Source organism: Mus caroli, unplaced genomic scaffold (assembly GCF_978045245.1).
Source record: "Mus caroli unplaced genomic scaffold, Mus_caroli_1 scaffold_4, whole genome shotgun sequence".
In the NCBI taxonomy this organism is placed as follows: domain Eukaryota; kingdom Metazoa; phylum Chordata; class Mammalia; order Rodentia; family Muridae; genus Mus; species Mus caroli.
The window spans coordinates 46632315-46654313 of NW_028227259.1; the positions used below are offsets into that span (position 1 = coordinate 46632315).

The window sequence follows — 21999 nt, forward strand, 5'->3', positions numbered from 1 at the left end:
GATATAACAATATTCAACATAATAGTAAAAGAGGCCACACAACCCAGGAATCACTCGTTATGTATAATCTCTCTACGAATTAAATTCTAAAATAACTATTTAGTTTGGAAAGCTCAGGTTTGTGCAGTGTTAGTGTTGAGAGTTTGTGGAGTGCATTGAGGCATATGCCCAAGAGTCAGGAAAGCTGTCTTGTCTCAGACAAGACAATGCTGTCTTTGCAGAAGAGACAACAAACACTCAGATTAGACTTTGCAGGGCAAAGGAAAGAGGACCACAATTCTACACAGAAAAATGTCCTTGCTGCACTGTTGGGTGTAAGCTGTGAAGACAGTTATATAAGCATGACAAGGCCATCTTCGGTTAACAGCTAAGGAGCTCAACTTCTTATCCAGTAGCTTTCAAGAAACTCACATGTAGGAATCTGATTTTGAAAGCAATTGCTGTGCATTCTATAGAGTAAATATTTCTTATGTACCTGAACTCAAATATCCATCTCCTTAAGAAGTCTATAACCTAGGAGATGGTCAACAAAGGGATTGCTGAGTCCGGTTCTTCTGTGCTGGGTGAGTTATGTACACATCGGTACCCACAGAGAGCAGATGAATCTCAATCAGTGCATCCCCATCATCATACTCTAGAGCTGACACAGTCTATATCTACGTACTGCTATGGCCACAGTTAGCAGTAGACATAGTTCTTGAAAGGTAAATACATTGGAGAATTGATTTGTAGAACAATTATGTAGAATGAATGACCCTACTCTTTTCTGGCCTCTCTTCTGTGCTGGTAATCCTAGGCAACCCGCTTACGCTAACTTGGTTAGGACTCTTCACAGTACACGAGGTGGGATTAGTACTTGTTACTCTCAATGGGATAGACAGGGCCACAGGTTTGTAAAAGTATCTTTTACTCATCTGAAGTAATTATCATCTCCAAGGTTTACTGCCTTAGTCCGCTAACCGAGGCCTAGTCCTGGAAGCTTCTAGCTTCTGTACAAGCGTGTGTAGGCCTAGAATGCTTTCCAGCTCTGAGATTTACTGCTGAATAAGCTCACTCTTTCCAGTTCTTTCTTATCTCTCTCACTAGCTGGTTCAACTCAGTTATTCTGGCTCAAACTCTTCTCCAAGCTAACTGATTCATTCAGTCTGGCTTCTTTCTTGGTCTCTGGCTCAGTCCATCTTCACCTGTGTCTAGCTTGTTCTCTCTTTGCAACCTGTCTTTGTACAACTGTTCCAGTAAAAATGTTTGCTCTGCTCTTTCTCTTTCTGCCCCTCAAGTTGCTTCCCTTTCTTCTCTTTTCTTGTGACGGTTGGGCATATCCTATTCTGTCAAGTCTTTCTCTGACATCACTTTTTTGTCTGCCTTTCAATTAGACATCACTTTCTTTTTTTTTTTTTTTTTAGAACTTTATTTTTTTTTTATTTTTTTTTTTTAATATTTTTATTACATATTTTCCTCAATTACATTTCCAATGCTATCCCACAAGTCCCCCATAGCGCCCCCCACTTCCCTACCCACCCATTCCCATTCTTTTGGCCCTGGCATTCCCCTATATTGGGGCATATAAAGTTTGCAAGTCCAATGGGCCTCTCTTTCCATTGATGGCTGACTAGGCCATCTTTCGATACATATGCAGCTAGAGACAAGAGCTCCGGGGTTCTGGTTAGTACATCATGTTGTTCCAACAATAGGGTTGCAGTTCCCTTTAGCTCCTTGGGTACTTACTCTAGCTTCTCCATTGGGAGCCCTGTGATACATCCAATAGCTGACTGTGAACATCCACTCCTGTGTTTGCTAGGCCCCAGCATCGTCTCACAAGAGACAGCTATATTTGGGTCCTTTCAGCAAAATCTTGCTAGTGTATGCAATGGTGTCAGCGTTTAGAAGTTGATTATGGGATGGATCCCTGGGTACGGCAGTCTCTAAATGGTCCATCCTTTCATCACCGCTACGAACCATGGATGCTTCCTTCTACAGAATACCTTTACCTTCTAACTTTGCCTACTAACTTGTTTTGGATTAAAGGTGTGCACTAAGAGCATGTCTGTATTCCAGCCAGAGGGACTGAAGGTGTGTGCTACGGGCTAAGCCACACCACAACTAGAAAAAGGTATTTTCAGTAAATAACACAATTTTGGGGTTCAGGGTGTGATCAAATATCTTGCAGCAGTAGAAGATCCTGCTGAGAGGCTGGCCAGATGCAGGACCATAAAAGTGTCCTTAAAGCCCTGCAATAAGGTGACAGTTACCCTAATACTTGAGGCCTTCACAGGTTCTGCAGGTAAAGGCAGTCAATGCAAGATGACATCTTTTTAGGCTTAGATCTGATTTTCAGGAAGAGATCAGCCTCATCAGGCTGGCAGTTAAGTAGTCAGGGCAATTAAGAGTCAAAATGGCCTGAGTAAGGGATCATAATGATGTGACATAAGACATCCAAAGCCAACAAGACAGAAAAGAGTTTCCAACAGACAGCTCTCAAGCTGTAAGTTTACAAACAGTTATCTTTTACTTTGCTGGATGGTCTTATGTGCCCAACAGGCAACAGCATTCTCACAACGCAAGGTAGCTGGGAGTTCACTGCTGCTGTCCCATCACATCAAGCCTTATTTCTGGAGGGGCTGCTGGTGTTGTCACTGCTGCCGCAGGCAGGGATATGCCCTGGAGAGAAGGAGAGGAATGCCCAAAGTGCTGAGGTTCAGTCAGACTGCACTGGCCTGCCTTTTTCCCAGTGGCTCCGTAACTGGGGAATGTAGGCAAGGTAGAGTCCTGGACAAAGAAAGTCTACATCCCAAGATGGATTTAGAAGGATGTGTCTATAAATGTATTCTCATGGAATTAGAAACCAAGAGGATGACTGAGAAGTCCCTGACACAAACAGCTGTCTGAGTAAACAGTATGTCAGCTTCACAATAAAACCAAGAACTGTCTCACTGAAATAAAGTGACCCAATAGCTCCTACTATGTTTCTTTTCATGTCTTGTAATAAAACAAAACCAGCCTTATATGATGGCAAACTAAGTTCATTACTATAAAATGAACTTTTGAATCATTCTGTTAAACACTAACCCTGTTTACCCTCAAAAGGGGGAAAGGATTAAGTTCTCCTAGTAGATACTGAAATCTTCCCTTTCTTAGAATTTTTCTGTCACCATTCATTTTCTCTGTTCCTCAAAAGCAAACTCATAAAATAGTCTGTGGTAGTTAGAATGAGAATAGCTTCTATAGACTCATGTATTTGAATCCTTGGTTCCCTGGTTGGTGAAACTATCTGGGGAAGTTTTAGACGTGGCCTTGGAAGAGGTCACTGGGGGTGAGATCTGTTTCAAAAGTCCACACCAGGCCCAGTCTCTGTCCCTGTGTCTGCCTCCAACTTGTAGGTAAGACATAAGGTCTGAGCTACTTACTGCTCCAGGGCCATGCTTGCTTGCTTGCTTGCTACCATCCTCCATACCCCATGATGGTCACATGCTAACCCTCTGAGTCTGCAAGCAAGCTCCCAATTAAATGCTTCCTTTCATAAGTTGTCTTGGTCATGGTTATAGTGTTTCTTCACAGCAGTAGAAAAGTAACTAAGACAGGTTCATATTGTATTAGGCCTCTTGAGATGGCTCTGTCAACCTTCTCATCTTAGATGAAGAAAGTAAAGTCATAAGGAGACTCAAATGAGCAGGCAGTGATGCTGGACCACATGATTCTAGTGTTCAGGGAAGCCCTCTCCCCTTGGTTAACAGTTCATGCTTAGTAATAACACAACTCCACATATCTTGTGGGTGAATTAAAAAGGCTCATGTGTTGAGCATTTGGTTCTCAGTTGATGCCACTAAACTGGGAGATCCTGAGACTTTTAGGAGGCAAAGCCTAGGGAGGGAGGGAGGTTATGCCTCTGACATCTACTTGCATCACTAGGTTCTGCTTCTCTAGCACCTCAGAAGCATGAGCCAAGGACTACGTACGTGAACTTCTGAAATAGTATGTGCATGTAAATTTTGTCTTCCTTAGTTGCTTATGTCTGTGTCAAAAATCTGACCAACACAAATACTTATCATTTCTTATAACCTCCAACCTAATAAATTTAAGACTCATTAAAATTTGAGATGTGCTAGAGGCAGAAAAAAAAAATCTCTATTTTGAGGTTAGCCTAGGCCACACAATAAGTAAGCAATTTAGTGAGATCTGTTTTCAGGTGACAAGAACAGGACTTGGGATTCAATTGCAGAAACTTGCCTCATGTTTATCCTTAGTATGACAAAATAAATAAATAATAAATAAATAAATAATTGATAAGATTCTCTAAAAAAACAGTAGCTATATTTAAGACTAAACTGTGCAGTTTAGTTTTCATAAAATGTATTTTAAAAGTATAATGTACAAAGTATGGTAAATATGAAATAAATGACTGCCCAAAGCGCGCATTACAAGGTAAGGATACAATTTCATTGTAGCTTAACTTTTGGTGACAGGCAAGGTTTATAAACAAGTGATTTTTATAAAATAATATATTTTTATATTTATATCATTTACATTTATATGTAAATATAAAATAATATTTATTGTAACCTATATCTGTCCAACACCAGGAATAACGGACATAAGAGACAAATAAGTCAAGCTGCTTAGAGAGAGGCATGTAACATAAGGAAGGGTGTGAGCTTTCTTTGCTTATTTCCACTTCACACTGACTGCTGCTGTCCTAGTTTTTCAGAAGCAGGGCTCTGAAGCTACCACAGTAACTGTTCCTGAGCCTTTCCTCTGTTGCTAAAGCTCAGCCTTTACTCTCTTAGTCTCCTGTGCTACAGCTGGGGTTGACCATGTGTTTATTTAGCCAGTAAGACACAAGTGAGAGTTCTGGCAGTTTTGGGAAAGCTTTAATTCTATATGAAGGTCAGTCAAAAGCAGGCACTACCCAAGCGCTCTATTTTTTTTTTTTTCCCTTTCCTGATTACAATGAAGATTCAGTAACTTCTAGTTGTCAATTTTCTATTTAAAATCATTAGGCAGGAGAACCAAAGCTAAGTGACCAAGACTGGATGAAACAAGGTCTTGGGCCATGGCAGGTCACTAGCCTGCTGGACTAACTCAGACCTCCCTTGATTACATTTGCTCAAAAGGAGAGAAAATTGTCCGAGCAGGTCTCTGCGAGGGTCACTGTCTGTTCTACACAGCTAGAGCACTCCTAAGGAATATACACTGTGTAGTCTCATCCTGAAGCCTGAGTTCTTAACTGTTCAGCTTGACCAGGAGACAATCCTAGACCTGGCCCATCTTTCAGTCCTTATGGCTCCTTGTTCACATTCAAATCCCCATCCTTGGATCTTTCAGTCCCTTCCCCCACACCACCTGTTGCATGTACACATGCCCTATGATGCCTGTTCACAATCTACCTTTTCCTACCTCTGCCACACATTTTCTTCTCAGGCCCCGCCCTTGACTATTTCCGCAGCTCGCCTTCTAAGCAAACCTTCCCCACCCACCACCCACCCTGCTCCTTTTTTTTTTTTTTTTTTTCTTCTTCTTGAGACAGGGTTTCTCTGTGTAGCTCTGGCTGTCTTAGAATTCACTGTAGACCAGGCTGATCCCAAACTCAGAAATCCACTTGCCTCTGCCTCTGCCTCTGCCTCCCAAGTGCTAGGATCAAAGGTGTGCGCCACCAGCACCTGGCCCTCTGGAAATTCTTAGCAGCATTTTACTTATTTTGCTTAATGGCACTTACCATTCTGTATCTTCTATTATAACTCAATATTGCTAAATATTAATATATTAATCTTAATATAATTCATCATGCTAAAATCTGAGTCTATGTACTTCCATGTTACAAATGCCTAGGATATACCATAAGTACTTAAGACAGAACAGAGCAGTCAGTATGTAATCTTTATCTCCCTCCTTAAATTAGCATATAAACTAATCAGGGGGTTTTAGAAAATGTTATGATGGACAGGTTTTTTTTTTCAATTTTATGTTTTGTAAAATTTTAATTTTTGCAAAATTATTATAATTTTAGATTCACAAAGTCAACACAATTAGCCTTGGACAAGAGATAATTACATATCTGACACATAGAAAATCATTCCCTAGTACCTCCATCCACCAAAATATGGTGGGATGTGAACTCAGTCTGGAAGTCAGCAATAGTAACTGTCACACAGGCCAGAGGACATGGGTCTCTGTCCTCAACTAGTGCCCAGCTGTAGCCCACTAAAGATAAATTCTAAAAGCCATGAGCTATGAATCAACTGTAGGCTATGTCACCTAGTGTTCCTGTATAGTAAATCCTTCATGAGCAAGATCAGGTTTATCTCAAGAAAGCCTGGTTAAAGGAAAGTGGAAACAAACCTGCCCTAGGGTCTCTTTCTATGTGTGGTTAGCAATCTGAGAAAGGCTGCCAGTCAAACATCTCTTGCAGGGTTGGCAAAGTCATGTTTAATCACGGCAAAGCAGGAGATAAAGAAGAGACCCAGGGGAGCCTTGGAACCCGGCCTCTCCCAAGCATCTGCTGCTGTGTCCTGAAAGCTTAGGAATGAAACCCATGGATGAAGAAATGTACCTTGTTCCATAGCAGGACACTCCTCAAAAGGGGCTAAAGTGAGGCTGTTAAAGATTTACACCATCTCTACAGAGTTCAAACATAGCTGATCCACAAGCAGGAGACCCTAGCACAGGAAGGAGAGGGAACAAGCCAGGGGTCACAGCTAACAGCAGTGGGGCTGAGATCTGAGGCTGGCAGCCTGCCCGAGAGCCAATGCAATTCTCTCTGCCTCCCACTGCAATCCCCAGAGAAGCCAGTCTCCTCAGGTTTATGGGAGACAGAACAACACTCCAAAAGTGGACCATAAGCACTCAGTAGCAGACTGTGGAAGTGCCCAGAGCTAGGCAGGACTGAGAGGTTTGTGTAAAAGGAGAAAAGAAATTCACCCCTGCCCAGACTCAGGAAGTAGTCTAAGTGTCAGGGCGTCCTGCCAGGGGAAGAAGTTTGAAAAGGAGAGCTAAAGGAAAGCTGGCGGCACTGCTGAAGCACAGAGCACAGTGCCAAGTAAGGCTGCTGATCCACTGCCATTCCACGCAGTGAGATACTGCTATTCTGCTCCACATTAGCCCACAGCTTTGGGAAGACACTGAGCTCATTTTCCTCCACCTGAAAGTATGAGCATCAATGTTTGTAGTCCTTGCAGACTTCAGAAAAGCACAGAGCTCTCGAATTTTCAAGTACCGCTTCCAGATGATGTTATGTGAAAATACAGTATTTACCAAGAAAACAGCCAATAGGATATCATATGTTGGTATTGACAATGTTCACTAAAAGGGAGACAGTTAAATAATTTAGATTAACCTGGATGCCAAATAGTTTCCTAGGCTTTAAGTGAAGCCCTGCTTCTATGTTAGCAGTCTAGGAGAAGTGCAGTTAACTGAAAAGCCTCACCCTCTTTTGAAGTACTCTGCATGTCCCTCAAAGACCTACAGCAGCCGTCCCTTTCACCGAAGGCAAAATAACTGAGAGGTGAATGCTAATTAATCTGGGATGTTATACATTTAACCTTCATACAAATAATTGCAGTTTTATAAACAGTTAACTCCCGACACAGCAGTGCTCTTTGATACTGTGTTGTTTCTTTCTTTTAGAAGGCAAATCCTGATGACAACACACCACATATATTACTTAGCCCAATAGTGGTCTCACAGTGGACCTTAGTTTAAGAGCATTGTATTAAGTCTTATAAAGACCTGTGGGCACTTCCTCACCATGAAACACAACATCTGCTTGTCACTTCAAAGTTGCAATGAAGGAAAATGCATGTATGCACTGGGCCTGTTGACAGAACTAAGAGACGGTTCAAAGGGATTAGATTCAGTGCAAGGGAGAGCTGGGTGTATTCAGGAAGTCTGGCTGTGTTTGCAGGTAAATTCCAGTATTTTCAGAGAAAAATGGTATCCAGGATTGATCACCAAGAGAGAAACTTTCCTTACAGGGAGAGCGGGCTAAGGCTGGGTGGGTATAGGTTAAGTATGTTGGTAGTAAGTATTTCAGACAAACTTAGCATTAGCAGATTATCTTCACCCTTACTCTGCACTGTGTCTAAACACATCTACACCACAGTTTATTACACAAGAAAATTAAAAAAAAAAAATGTAAAAAGTAACCTAACAGTGCTTCCCAACATAAGAATTGGCTTCATCTTTTTTCCCATTACAAACATCTGTCTCACCTGACCAGCTCCAGACCCAATGCTAGCTAAATCTCTGAAGAAAAATCGCAGCTCCTCTGGTGTTGAGGAAGGGAACACTGCAGAGCCTCTTTCACTGCCCCTCAGCTATCAGTCCCTCAGGCTCCTCCTTAGTGAGGATCCCAGGTAGGCACATTACCCCTGCCTCCTCCTCAGCAGTTTTCTAGTCTCACTCCAGTATAAACTCCTTCACACTTCAGCAGGTAGCACTACCAAGAACCTACATAAAGTCAAGTCGCTTCTTCTCAGCCTTGGAGGCTGGGAGGCAGCCTCCCACCGCCTGCCACACCTCTTCTTCCCAATGCACCGAGAGAACAGCCACTCTAGTAGGAAGCACAGCTCTGAGGAAGCAGCTACCGTAAAGACCTGTGAGCTAGCTCACACATCTTCCTTGTAATAAGATCTGGACTCTCACAGGACTCCTAACTCTAGCCGCATTAGAGGGAAAAGGGCTTTCCTGTCCTCTGCCCGACCCTGCAACAAGAGACTGAGGACCTGGTGTTGTTTTTTTCTGTGTTTTCCTTTAATAGGAGGCTTTCTGTGACAAAATTAAACAAGTCATTTTCTTCCTTGAGGGTCTGTCACATATGGCTATTCTAAGAAACTGAAACCTCGGAAAAGTGTGAAATTAAATACCTTAAGTGGAGAAAAAAAGAAAGAAAGAAAAAGAGAAAGTGATAGTCTAGAAGCACACAACTGCAGGGAGCTGGAGACCTCGGAGATGGAGAGGAAATCCTGAGTTAAAGCCGCTTGGCTAAGCCGCAAATGTGTACCAGAGTGAAGGCGTGAAGATATTTGGTAATGTTCCTCGTACTAAAACCAGCTTTTATAACTCACTTTCTACAAAGCAATCCTATATCCCCAAACACATTCAATCACTTACCACGTTATTTCCAACAGTTTAAAAAGTCATTGGAAGTTGTTCACAAGTTTTTTCATAATTAACACTTTCAAATAATGTTCAGAAATGGAAAAAAAAAAAAAAGAATACCTTTTCCAATTCTCTTGGTATTCGCATACAAGTGTACACCCTTTCTCTTCGCTCTGTATACTTGGCTTCATTATGTTCGAGGAAGTACCCTCTTGTCAGTTCAGCGCTGAGGAACCTCAATAATGACAGTTCTACAGGAAAAAGAATGACACAAAAGAAAAAGAAGTGTTTATTGAGAACTCACAGGCTGGAGCCATAGGTAAAACACATAGAAAACAAACGGGGAATATACAGTCTACAGTTCTGTGCCCACAAGAAAGGGAAACCAGATGACTGGAGAGTGGTGTTGGGGAACTGCTGTTGTTGCATGCTGAAAACCCCACCGGAGTATGGAAAGGATGGCTGCTGAGAACCGAAGGATCCGAAGAACACCTTTCTGACCAGTGCTGAGTCTCATGGTGCTATAGGCCTAGACTGCAGAGATAGGGGATAGAGAGAGAGGAGCAGCTGTAAAGGCTCCATTGATTACGCATTCCAGTAGTCCAAAGGCAGCCCAGGGCCCTGGAAAGCACTGTTTTCAGCCCATGACTATGCCAGCCATTCAGACACAGGTCAGCTGCCTTCTGCTTGGGTAAGCCTGGATATCCTGCAGAAGCCAGCCAGCAATGGCACTTCTCCTTATAAAAGTTTACTCCTGCTAATTGAAAGTTTCCCAATGCCATGAAATCATTAGCTACACAAAGCAGAACCTTTCTTTCGTAGGGCTTGTCCTCGTGTCCATGCTGCCTCTGCTCCTCTGGTGTAAATTCATCCCTTCCGTTTATATCAGTGGAGGAAGGCAAGGCAAAAGTAGCTGATATTCGTTCCACTCTGCAGGACTTCATAAACAGAGGTGAAGGCGCCTGACCTCAGTTCTTTCTGGGATGCCATGCTTCTCCTAACCCCATCATCTCAGCCATCTCTTCAAACCCCTTACCCGACCAACACCTGCATGAGGCTGTATGAGGCTCAACTTTTTCCAGGACCGCAAAAGTTCTCAAACTAATTTCTAAGCTTACTCTGTGATTTCTCTAACAAATGTACCAAAGCACTACCAAGAGGGGATAGTCAAAATGAACCCTCAAAAGCCATTAGGAAGGCAGAAGCCAAGGGTCTGGACAGCATACCTTAAAGAGCTTACTTCTGTCAGCACAGCAATGAATCCCTAGCTCCAGGAGTTTCACATCACATCACATGCTTATTTTTGCTTAGGTAGTATGTTCTATGCACATACTCACACATACACATAAACACACACCTGTATTCGTGAGACTGATAATGCATTTGCAGAACTGTACTGAGAAGTATCTGGGAGTGAACGGGGGGCGGGGGGGGGGGCTGGGGGGGTGAGAGGAAGGTAAGCCTTCCTGGAGAGAAAGGCCACCATTTCCCCATTATTGCTTGGCACAAGGCACACAGGGTCATGGTGCACCATGGGATCCTGCCTTCCTTTCTCAGATTATAGTTAAGTCATGGGTGAAATAGGTGCAAGCTACAAATGCTACTGTTTATATTAACAGATGCTCAGTCTTGAAGGTGATGATATAATCTTATCCACAGAGAGTAAAACTGGGCTTTCTAACACTACACCACCATCTGAAGAGGCAAGGGAAGCTTTGCACGCTGTGCTGCATAAGAGAAACAAACGCTGCCACTAGAGAAAGCTCTGCGGATACTCAGGTCAGTGCCAACTTCTGGCACTTGCCATGCAATCTTATTTACCGCCGACTTTACTTAAGGATGACCTAATGAACAGAGAAAGTAGGATTAATCCCAGTGTTCAGCATTGTTGCAACTACTTAATAAATACCAAGGATACACTTTTACAAGATAACTCAGCAGTCGAAAGAGATGGCGAATCTCTACAAGAGAAGAGCTGCTGGGTGCTAGAGCTGGCACTCTTCTGAGACTGGGGAGTTAGCAGGGAATGAAGGCGGTCGGGCTTCCGCCCATGGTCCCCACTGATCATAATTATAAACAACAGCCCAAGGGCCCTGGGTAACCCCTGAGAGCAGCCACTGCAAGGATGGGAGGCTTCCTGTCCCCAATAAGAGACAGACGCTTGGACAGAACAGGAGTCTGTCTTCTGTGTTAAAGAGACACACAGTCAGGTCATTATATAGTACTTTTATAGTTTAAAAAGCAAACTAAAACAAAAAGGCCTGAATACATCTTGTTTATTGGGCAAATTCTCTTTAACAGTGGTGTCTGCCGAGGCCAGTTTTTGGTGTAATCAGTGTTTTGGTTCACAGGTCCACAAAAACAATGTGGGGTCAACTGGCGCTAAAGGGACTTTAGCAGCACCAGCTCTCTCCGCTTTTAGGTCTACGATGGTAAAGTCATGCCAGTCGTGGTGGCGCACGCCTTTAATCCCAGCACTTGGGAGGCAGAGGCAGGCGGATTTCTGAGTTCGAGCCAGCCAGGTCTACAGAGTGAGTTCCAGGACAGCCAGGGGCTACACAGAGAAACCCTGTCTCGAAAACAAAACAAAACAAAACAACCCCCGATGGTCGAGTCACAGGTCTCTTGTTTTCAAAGGGAAAACGGAACCTTCTACCAGTTCTGTAACACCTGTTTCCGACTTGCCTTCCACACAGATCCTTGAGGCACTTGACAGTGTTTGTGTGAAAGCCGATGAAAACCACAGGGTATGATGTGGTGTCATGAACTCCAGTTCCTTTCTGTATATTAACGGTAAAATTAACCATTTGGTTGTCACCTAAATCTATAAATGCTGCTTCTGCCATTTGGGTTCTATGGTGGAAAGCATCACAGTACATTTAACTAAGGCTATAACCAAAATTAATTAGGTTTCATAAATAGGTTATGATATAAACAAAAATGTTTCAGCAATATTATAAATACAAAAAAGGACTGTGTAAGAAAACTACCTCTAGAAAGGCAAGAATCTTAGTGTTAAACACCAAGTTAGATTCTTAACTGCTGAGCCATCTCGACTGCCTCCCCACATTCAGTTCTTTAATGGTATAATAGTAAACAATGAAAGTGTATTCTTTAAGTACAAACACTCAAAACTATAAAACAGATTCTATAGCTATGGCTGTCTCCAAGTCACAGAGAGGCAGAGGACATCGTCTCCAAGGCAACACCAAGAGTAAGCAGTAGAGCAGATTCTAAGTTCTGGCCAAGTGGGTGCTTTTCACCGCTGGATTATATATTCCACTACTGTTCTTTCTTGAAGCAAGAACTTGCTATGGAGTCTTGGCTGGCTGGCTGGCCTATATAGACCTGGTTGGCCTCAAGTTTACAGTGATCCTCCTGCCTCTGTTTCCACAGTACCAGAATTACAGACATGAGAAACCATGCCCAGCACTAAGTGCTTTTAAAAACAGATATCTGCACATTTTCTGAAATGTCTAGTACACCATCAGTCCCCGCACTCTGCACTTCCACAGAACCTGGGTTCTGTGCAGCCACCCTAATAGCAGACTCTGCTATAAGACCATGAACCAAGTACCATGTACCTTATTTTTCCAATGTCCATCTCTGAGTAAGCTCTGGTGTAACATTGTCTCTACACACAACCAACACCATGCTAATAGACCACAGAATGGTTTTTAAAGGTACAGTAAAATAATAATGACCAAAAGCCCAAGCTTCACAGGATAAACTATCTCAAAGCCTTTACTTGCTTCCATATCAACAATTCATAGAGATAAGACCAGGTTTAACAGATGGGATCCTTGCACTCTGAAACAGTTTACAAAGGCCTTGTGTTCATTCCTTTATATAACTCTAATAACAATTACAACTAAAAAGGAGGCACAAAAAAGATATTCACATAATACAAATGAAGAAACTGAGAAAATTAACAGACCCAGTCGAAACTCATTTAAAAGGACAAATGTGAGAGTGAAGACCAGAACTGACCTGTGAAATGCGCTGTGCTCTTCTCTCACCATAATTACACCCAGTCACCCACTGTTATTTTAGAGAAAAAGACCTGGCCGGAATATGCTTTTCAATCATGCCACATGAAGGGTCTTCCACTGCCTTAGGCCTGACCTGTCAAGCGATCTTGCTGTTTGTATGGTATGCCCCCCACCCCCTGTTACTCCCTGGAGAAGTCTGTACTTCTTAATGAGATATTCAGCACACCAGTGCATGGTGGCTTTGCTAAACTTTCTCTGGTATTCTATAGACTTATCTGACTTTACTTGTCCTGTGACTTCGGGTTTAGTCTTCTGAAAACAGAAGGATTTTACTACTGAATTATAAGTGTGTCTATTAGAAGAATGTGAACATTAATAAAAGTAAAATAATATCAGTCATAAGTACAAAGCAATCCCACCAGAATAAAATCAATATTCATCTATCACAGAAACATTCTGTAATCCTTTACCTTTAATTGAGAAATAAGAGTAGAAATTCTTTTCCTTTGCTCCTGAAATAAGAACTATTAGTCTTACTCATCCGAGACAGCTTACTTTAGAAATTAGAAGCTAGGATCAAAAACTATTTATTAAAAGTAGTGAGTAATCATACATATATTTATATATTCAGCAATATGTCTAAATATATCTTTCTTAAAATAGCACTGCGCATTAAAAAAGCAAATTGGAAAGGAATACTGGTTGACTGCTAAGAAACCATGAAACAAGCTTGTCTCTAGCCTTAAGTAAAAGAAGTGTTTATAAAGTTTAACAAGGTATCTAAAATAGTAAACGAGCCTTTCTTACACACAGGCATACTTTTATACAGGGAAACTAGGAATTAACTTTTCTAGGAGACAATACAATAGGAGTTTTGCCTTTCTAAGTCAAATGTAAAAAAAAGAGCCATTTTGCATACTATATTCAGCTTCTTGAGGCTTTTTGTTGGTTTCTTTGCTGGGTTGTTTTGGAGACATGGGCTCTCCATGTAGCCCAGGCTGGCCTTGAACTCAGGATCTTCTTACTTCTGCCTCCCACCCTTTAAAAACCGTTTATGGTCTCCTTTAGGATAGTAAAGAGCAGAGTAGTCATACACTTAGAGACAGAAGAAGGTACCCAAATGGAAGGCACATCTTAACGCTAACAAAGCAAAGGATTAACAGTGTGATGTGTCAATAATCCTCCAGCCAGCTTAAAATTTCAAATCCACAGACAGTAGAATGCAAGGAATAGGAATTGTCTGAATTCCATCGACAATCTCTGTGGGAACTGCTAACAGAAAACCAGTTGGCTTTTCTGGGTTTCAGGTTTTCTTTCTTCTCCCGGAGATACAGCAAGATGTGTAAAAGGCAAGGAGAGAAACAAATCGGACAAGAGTTGAGTTCCAGAAGTCAAGTCATCATTACAAAGAGAACAATAGTCACAGCATTGTTCCATCACAAACAGCACTGTGGCCACACCTGACATCAGGCCTCTCACTTTACAAGCAATGCTTATCTGCTCACCTCCTGCGCTTGCCTTACAGGGAGCTGTTTCATGCTCATGGGTAGAAGTCATGTTTATCTTACACCAAGCCTCTGTTAGGTCTCCACGGAGAGGAAGACAACTAAGTTAGAGACTATTTAGTAGTGGCTCAATGAAGCAGAGCCAAGTGGATTAAGCAAGCAGTCTACGAAGTTCAACAACTGAACCAAGAAGACAGAGTTCCGTATTCTTAGTCCAACATGGACTTGCTCCCCATTGACTGCTAGAGCCATACATGGCTATGCAGAATCTCACCTAGAACCCTGCAGACGAGTCAAGAGGGGAAAACGCAGGAACCGGATGACAGGCATTGCTTAATCTTGTCTATGTCGAAAAATGCAACGTGACATGGCAGTAATGTTAAGAGCACGGTGAGAGCGCAGTTCTTGGTGAGCACTCTTCCCAGAGTTCCAGCTCAGTTACCACACATGGGGATGAACCAGCATCCAGCTCTAACCGTGTTAAGATGAAAGTACTAGTATCTGTCATACAATTCATGCATTAAAAAAAATGCTGCTGAGGATCAAATGATAGCAGTCTGCAAAGAAACAAAAAGCAAGTATAACTGATATACATATACATATAACATGTATATTTATAGCTGTATATACTCATATATATGTATATATGTAAATATATATATGTATATTTACATATATACATATATATGTATATATTTACATATTTCCTCAGCAGATAAATTAAGATGAACCTTAAACACTACAGCATTTTATTTTACTCCAAGTGTGGATAATCACCTTACTATATGTTCATGTAAAGAGAATACTAAAACTGCTAGGACCCACAAATAAATGTCTTATAAAGGAGCTCTGAACGCCTTGGGGAAAATGATAAAAGGGACATTGGAACTAAGTGATGGTTAAGGCCATCAAAACACTAAGATTATGACTTTCAAAAGGAACGGCACAGACTGCCCCAGCTTGCAGAGGGGAGGACAGGCAAGTCCACAGGAACCTTTACAGAGAATGGACGATTAATACCTTAGTGACATAAACGACTCAGAAAGATGTTTCCAGTCTGACACTAGGTGGTGCCCTCTGGCCCAGCCAACCGGTTCCTATTTCTTGGTAAGGAGGCAAAGAAAGAAAACAGAGCAGAAGAGAAAAGCACTTGGGGGTGAACAAAAAGAACGCCTGGATTTCTAAGCAAGTGGGGATGCTGTGGTCAACTGCAGACCCAGTCACAGGTAGACACGCATCAGCAACAGTGAGAGCTGCCTGGCTCTTAGAACAGACACCAGGGGTAAGAAGAGGGTCCATACAGGAAAACCACTGGCTGGTACTTCTGAAATGTTCCTGGGATGCCTGCCTAGATCCCTAATGCCATCTACCAAAGCGGGAGTAACCACTATCTTTTCCCTCATACAAAACTGATGGAAACAAGGAGGGCCACCCTAATATCCACGGCTTCATGCCGGCTCCCTAGTAAGGTCTTTCTGCCACTGCAGGTTGAAAATCCAGGTTTAAGCCTGTTAAGTATATGATGCTCAGTGTACCGCCTCTGTGAAGAATGAGTGTGTGATATGATGTTAAATTTATACAAGTCCAAGTCTCCAGCTCAGCCCAGGGGTGTTCACTACTTCAAAAGTTCAAGGTCTATGTTAGTACCAGGGAAGAATAAATGTACTTCACTTCAGAAGTTCAAGGTCTGTGTTCACCAAAGGCTCTGCACAGCTTCATTGTCTTTCTTCATGCAAACAACATAAAGGCTTTTCTGAAGCTTGAAAAGGTTTCAAAGAAACCGTAGTGAAACCTGGTCACATCTATTTGCTTGCCCTAGTCAAGTCTAAGCGAACCAGCGGCTGAGAGATTGACGACTTTGGTTTACTTAGGTATTGCCAATTTAGAAAGCAAACATTCCTGCAAGCAAGTGTTTAACTGACAACTAAACCAAATAGAAAATAAAGGGAAAAATTTAAGTGGCTAAACAAACAAACAAACAAACAAACAAGGCACACAGCCGGTGCCTGAGTTTTCAAAGATATGGAGACTGATGCAAAACTCTATGTCCAATTCTGAGAATTAGCAAGTCTATCAGGATCTATCCACCAGTCTTACAGACTTTTAGGACTCTTATAATTTCAATACCCATAGTGAATGGAGTCAACCTTATAACTTTAATGTGTATTTATATAAGCTGCAGGACCTTATTCCACTGCATTAGCTCAGAATAAGTTGAAAGAAATGTCATCAAGTTGCTGTCCAAGATCTTGGATCTACGATGCAAGAATTAAAATGCAATCACTATTATACCCAATGAAACGGCCAAACCAAAACTTTCCCTTTTGCTTCCGGGCTTAATAGAACGCTTCAGTGTAAATACCAAAGCTGTTAAAAGTTCTTAAAATAATAAGATCCTTGAACACAATAGAACGATTCAGTGTAAATACCAAAGCTGTTAAAAGTTCTTAAAATAATAAGATCCTTGAACACATGGGAATTGTAATATTTTAACAGTATGCTTCAGAGCTTATGGGCAGTAGGGCTTAAAAGTGGTACGTATTTTCTTGTGTGACAAACTGTTTCTTCTGGCTTAAGTTTTAGTTTAGGAAAAACTCCACATGTAACATTTTAAGGGGTGCCGCACATTTCTGTGTGGGAGAAAACTACTGAACTTCACGGTCACGATCACACTGTCAGCTGAGTCTACGAAAAATGGATTCGGCGGGCAAGTTAACAGGTTTCCGAGACTCAACTTCGCATAAAACCACAGGGGGAAGAGTCACCTCGGCATTGACATCGCCTAGAAAGCCCTGCGTTTCCCATTTTTGACCTCCTTCGGATGTGGGAGATGCCTGTCACTGTTGAGGCCGGTCGCGAACTCTCGGGGACCGGGGACCGACGATCTCCCGGGCGCACCTGGCTCGGGGATGGCCGCGGGAACGTCGGGCCGCGCGCACTAGCCGCCGGGGTAGCTGTCACCGGCCGTGGGGACATGGGAGCCACCGGAGCCGCGGCCGCTCCGCGCGCAGATGGAAGGCGCTGGCGTCCCCGCCACCACAGCCCGGTCGGCCCCTCGGTAGCCCGCCGCGGCCTAGTGCCGCCCGCCCGCCCGCCCGCTCGCCTCACCTGCGCGGCCGCGGCGCTTCTCCCGCCGCCGGTCGCTCTCGTAGAAGCCCAGCGTCTCGGTGTGCTGGGGCGCGGGCCCATGGCCGCCACCACCCGGCTGCTCCGCCTCGCCGCGGCCGGTCCGCTCGGGGCCGTCCGCGCCGCCACCGCCGCCTTCTCCCGGGGCGGCCGCGTCGCAGACGCCCGCCATGTTCCGAGAGCCACACACTGTCCCCGCCACCTCCCTCCAGCCGCCCGCCCGGCCTCCGCCTCCCGCCGGCCCCCTCGCCGCCTCGCCCCGCCCCTCGCCCGGGCAGCCGCCATCCGTAGCCCGCCGGCCGGCGCGCGCCATTGGCGTCAGCGGCGCGTGGGAGGCCGCGGTGGCCGCCGCCACGGCCGCCGCCATCTTCTTCCTGCCGTCGCCGTGGCGCGCGGCGGGCTCTGCGGACCGGGGCGCAGCGCCCGGCTCCATGTCGCCGGGTCGCGCTGTGGGGGACGGCGGGCGGCGGCGGGGCTCGGCGTGGTTGTCCGCGCGGCCCGAGCCCCTTGTGCCCGTGCGGTGGCCGGAGTGCGCCGGCGCGACCCGCCTGGCCTTGGCTGCACGGCGACTGGGGCCGGGCTCCAGCTCTGTGGCTCCCGCCGGCGCCGACCCGGTGGCTCTGCTGTCTTGGCTGCATCTCTCCTGCATATTTATGATCGTCTGTCACATTCCCTGTCCGTGGACAGTGTCCAAAGCCTAGCTCGGGGGAGCGTGCCAACAGGTGGGGGACTCGGCCCGACGGGCAGTGTGCTCGATGCGCCTAAAGCACCGGGGACATTCTGGGCTGCCTTTCGGGAATAGGGTTATGTGACTGCGGGTGGCAGCCAAGGCAGCCTGGTTCTGTCAGATTGTCACCGCTTGCCGTGAGACTTGTGACCCTTACCCCCTCACTGATAGCCACGGATAGCCGCGCTGAGACCAACGGATGCTCGCTGGGTGCAAATGAATCCGCCTCAGCCTTGGGAGACCTTCACCTGGGATTCCTACGTTCTTGCTGCGCGCCCCTGTAACGCACGCGGTGGCCCCTGGATTGCCTTCATACCCACTTCAGAACTAACCTGCATTGTTGCAACTTTTTAAATGAGTAGAAGCATAGCAAATACCTCTTCACTCTCTAAACTGCCCTACACTTAAGCCGAGAAGCGATGGAGCAGGCCCTAGAACATCCAGGAGAGAGCCTTAGGGGTGGATAGCTAGATACCCAATTGCAACTTTTCTGAACTGTACTGCAGCAAGGCCTTTTGACAGTAGGGCGGGATGAAGGGATAGGAGGGTCAAAGAGGAACTTGCAAAGTCCAAGAAATCCCAATACCAATCCAATGTAAACTTTACACTGTGGAAAACCAAACCCTGCAGAGAATATTATTTAAAGTCAGTTTGATTTTATTTGGTAAAACTGGATCTTAAAAATAGTGCCCTTGACAAAGCTCCAGCATCATGAAAATCAAAAGACACAGAGTTTTATATACTGTAAGGTTTCTTCCAACCTAAGTTTATTATCTATTCCAAATCTTAAATAGTCAAAGAAGGGAGAGGGGCCCTGTCAGGGTTGCTATTTAAAAACTCCTGTTTTAAAATGATATTGCTGGAAATCTAGAACTATGTCTTTCCTTTATAAAGATTATATTTAGTTGCTATTTATATGTTCCTCAGAGATTTTCCTGGTTCGATACTATCAAACCCCAAAATAAGTAAGCATTCAGAAAGGTTGAAGTTAGGTTACAAATAACATTAAGATGCAAACACCTTACAAAGTACAGAACGTTTAGTTTTGTGACCTTGGCATTGATATATAGGGCAAAAAGGTACTATTTCTCTTTTGTGACAAGTTGGAATACTTTATGATGTTTTTAGTTTGCTACTATTAAGTGAATTAATCTCTTGATAGCACATACAGCATATTTATTACCCCTAGGTTGTTTGAAATGAGTGCCTCACACTTTTCTTGAGTAAAAGCAAAACCAAAATAAATGAAAACTCTAATGAAAACATCCCTCATCGTGGAAAGACCTGGACTCCTCTGGCTTTCCGTGTTTGAGCAAATGAGCAGAGGGGAGCCTCTTTCTGCCCTATTTCCCCCACCGAGAAATCACATTTGGGCCAGATTCTTAAAACATCACAACTATGCCAAAGTCTAAGCATTCCCCATTTTAGATCCTTGTGCAATGTAGTTTAAAAAGCTAGATTAGCCTGTTGATATTATCAAGATTTATAGGAAATGTGTGAAATCCTTAGCTAGAGTCACTTTGTACTTGGTCTAAAACTTAAAAAAAAAAAAAAAAAAGAAATGAAAGCACAATAACTATACTGATAACATATCAAAGATTTCCATAGCTCTATGTGCCCTCTTCCTTTTCTCTGCACTCCTCCTTTATTCGTTGATGTGGGAGAACTAACTGGTGGATGCAGGCTGGACTTCTGGGCTCTAAGCTGCGGTTTGCTTCTCCAGCCTCAGGTTCTCCAGGAGCAAGCAAGCTTCCAAGATTATTCCAGTGAGTGTTCCAAAGGACACTACTCCCCGGGGGCATCTGAGGGTGGCTGAAATGTGAGGACTGGAAGGGATGGCTGGAGTGTAGCTCCAGAGGCAGAAGTCATGTAGCTGCAGAGGCAGAAGTCACATGGCTAGTGAAGCCCGTGGGACTCCACCAGAAATCTGCTCTGACAATGCATGGCTTCTGTTTCGGGCAACATGGAAGTCAGTATTTCGTTCTGAAGCTGTAGCCCTGAGTTTAATTCATTTGCTGTTTTATCTTCAGAGAAAAACTTGTATATTTTTTGGTGGTGATGATACTTTTTTTTTCTTAAGATTTATTTTAAGTGGATGTGGGTGTTTTGCCTGTGTGCATGTATGTGTTGTATGTGCCTGGAGCCCAGAAGAGGACATTGGATCCCCTAAAACGGGAATTAACAGATGGTTGTAAGCCATTTTGTGGGTGCTAGAAACTGAACCCAGGTATTCTGCAAGAGTTCTTCACTGCTGAGCCACCTCTCCTGCTTTGGAGTGTTTGTTTGTTTCAGAGGTAAAGTTTCACATAGGCCAGATTGGCCTTAAAATCAATGATCCTCCAACCTCATCCTCCCAAGTGCTGGTATTATAGATAAGGTTAAGAGTTGAGGCCTTTTTAAAAAATCTAAACAGCTTCACTGAAGGTTAGAAATAAAAATATACTATTGTGTCTACAGTAAGTCTTGCAGCGAATTGGTAGGGGTTCGTTGTATTTCTAGGCTTCAGTAGTGTCTTTTACCTTTGCCGATCTTTTCTCCCCCTATAACTGAGTCTCATGATGTTTTATCCTCACTGGGTTTGCTCCATAGAAATTAACTTTGTTTATTTTTAGAAGAAATAACCACACTGAATTTGCCTTTGATTGTAATATGCCCATTCCAGCTTAACAGTAACCAGCAAAATCTTATTCCTATGTGTTTGCTCAGCATAAGGATATTTGACTGAGATCACAGTAATTCAAACTCTGAAAATTATACGTAACATTCTGTTCTAATAATCCTTTGCTAAAAGGGATAGTTGGACAAAGATACCGAGTTCTGAAAGGTAGGCTTTGTTTATTTACTTATTTACTTACTTGAGGTAGGGTTTCTCTGTATAGCCCTGGCTGTCTTGGAATGTTTTCCGTAGACCAGGCTGGTCTTGAACTCAAAGATCTGCCTGCCTTCCTTGAGTGCTGGATTTAAGACATGACGGCATGTATCGCCATCACCGCATGGCAGACTCTGCTTATGTGACAAAAGTGTGAACATAATCCATATTCTGTTAGTTAACAGGATCTTCAGTTTACCATCAGATATATTGATTCCATATAGGCATTTAAATTTCTGGAAAATTCTAAAATACTGATGAAAGGGACCTAGGAAATGACTTACCAGTTCCTCATTCTAAATGTTTCTCTTTGAGGTGAAAAGGTATTTCTCATCACAATTGAAAAAAAAAATCATATCACATTTAGAACTATTTTTTATCACCTAATTAACATTTATGCTTATGGGAGAAACTCATATCTTCCCCTATATTTATTGTTACTTCTTTTTAAAAAAATATTTATTTTATGTATATGAGTACACAGTCACTGTCTTCAGACACACCAGAAGAGGGCATCAGATCCCATTACAGATGATTGTGAGCCAGTATGTGATTGCTGGGAACTGAACTCGGGACCTCTGGAAGAGCAGTCAGTGCACCTTAACCGCTAAGCCATCTCTCCAGCCTTTTTTGCTATTTCTTAACATTCTCTTTATTTCTACCAAGCATACCTTAAGATTCAGAAGACAG

At 43.4% G+C, this 21999-nt stretch overlaps 1 protein-coding gene across 1 annotated transcript in view; it reads right to left on the minus strand.

Annotated features, from left to right (window-relative positions):
* Tapt1 (transmembrane anterior posterior transformation 1) overlaps window positions 1-17922 on the minus strand; it is a 51499-nt gene extending 33577 nt beyond the window's left edge. The window contains exons 1-2 of the mRNA XM_021163301.2: window positions 17696-17922; window positions 9211-9341 (exon numbers count right to left, since the gene is read on the minus strand). Coding sequence (XP_021018960.1) covers window positions 9211-9341; window positions 17696-17885 — 321 coding nt within the window. The 5' untranslated portion in view covers window positions 17886-17922. The remainder of the gene's footprint in view (window positions 1-9210; window positions 9342-17695) is intronic.
* Window positions 17923-21999: the final 4077 nt, after the last annotated feature.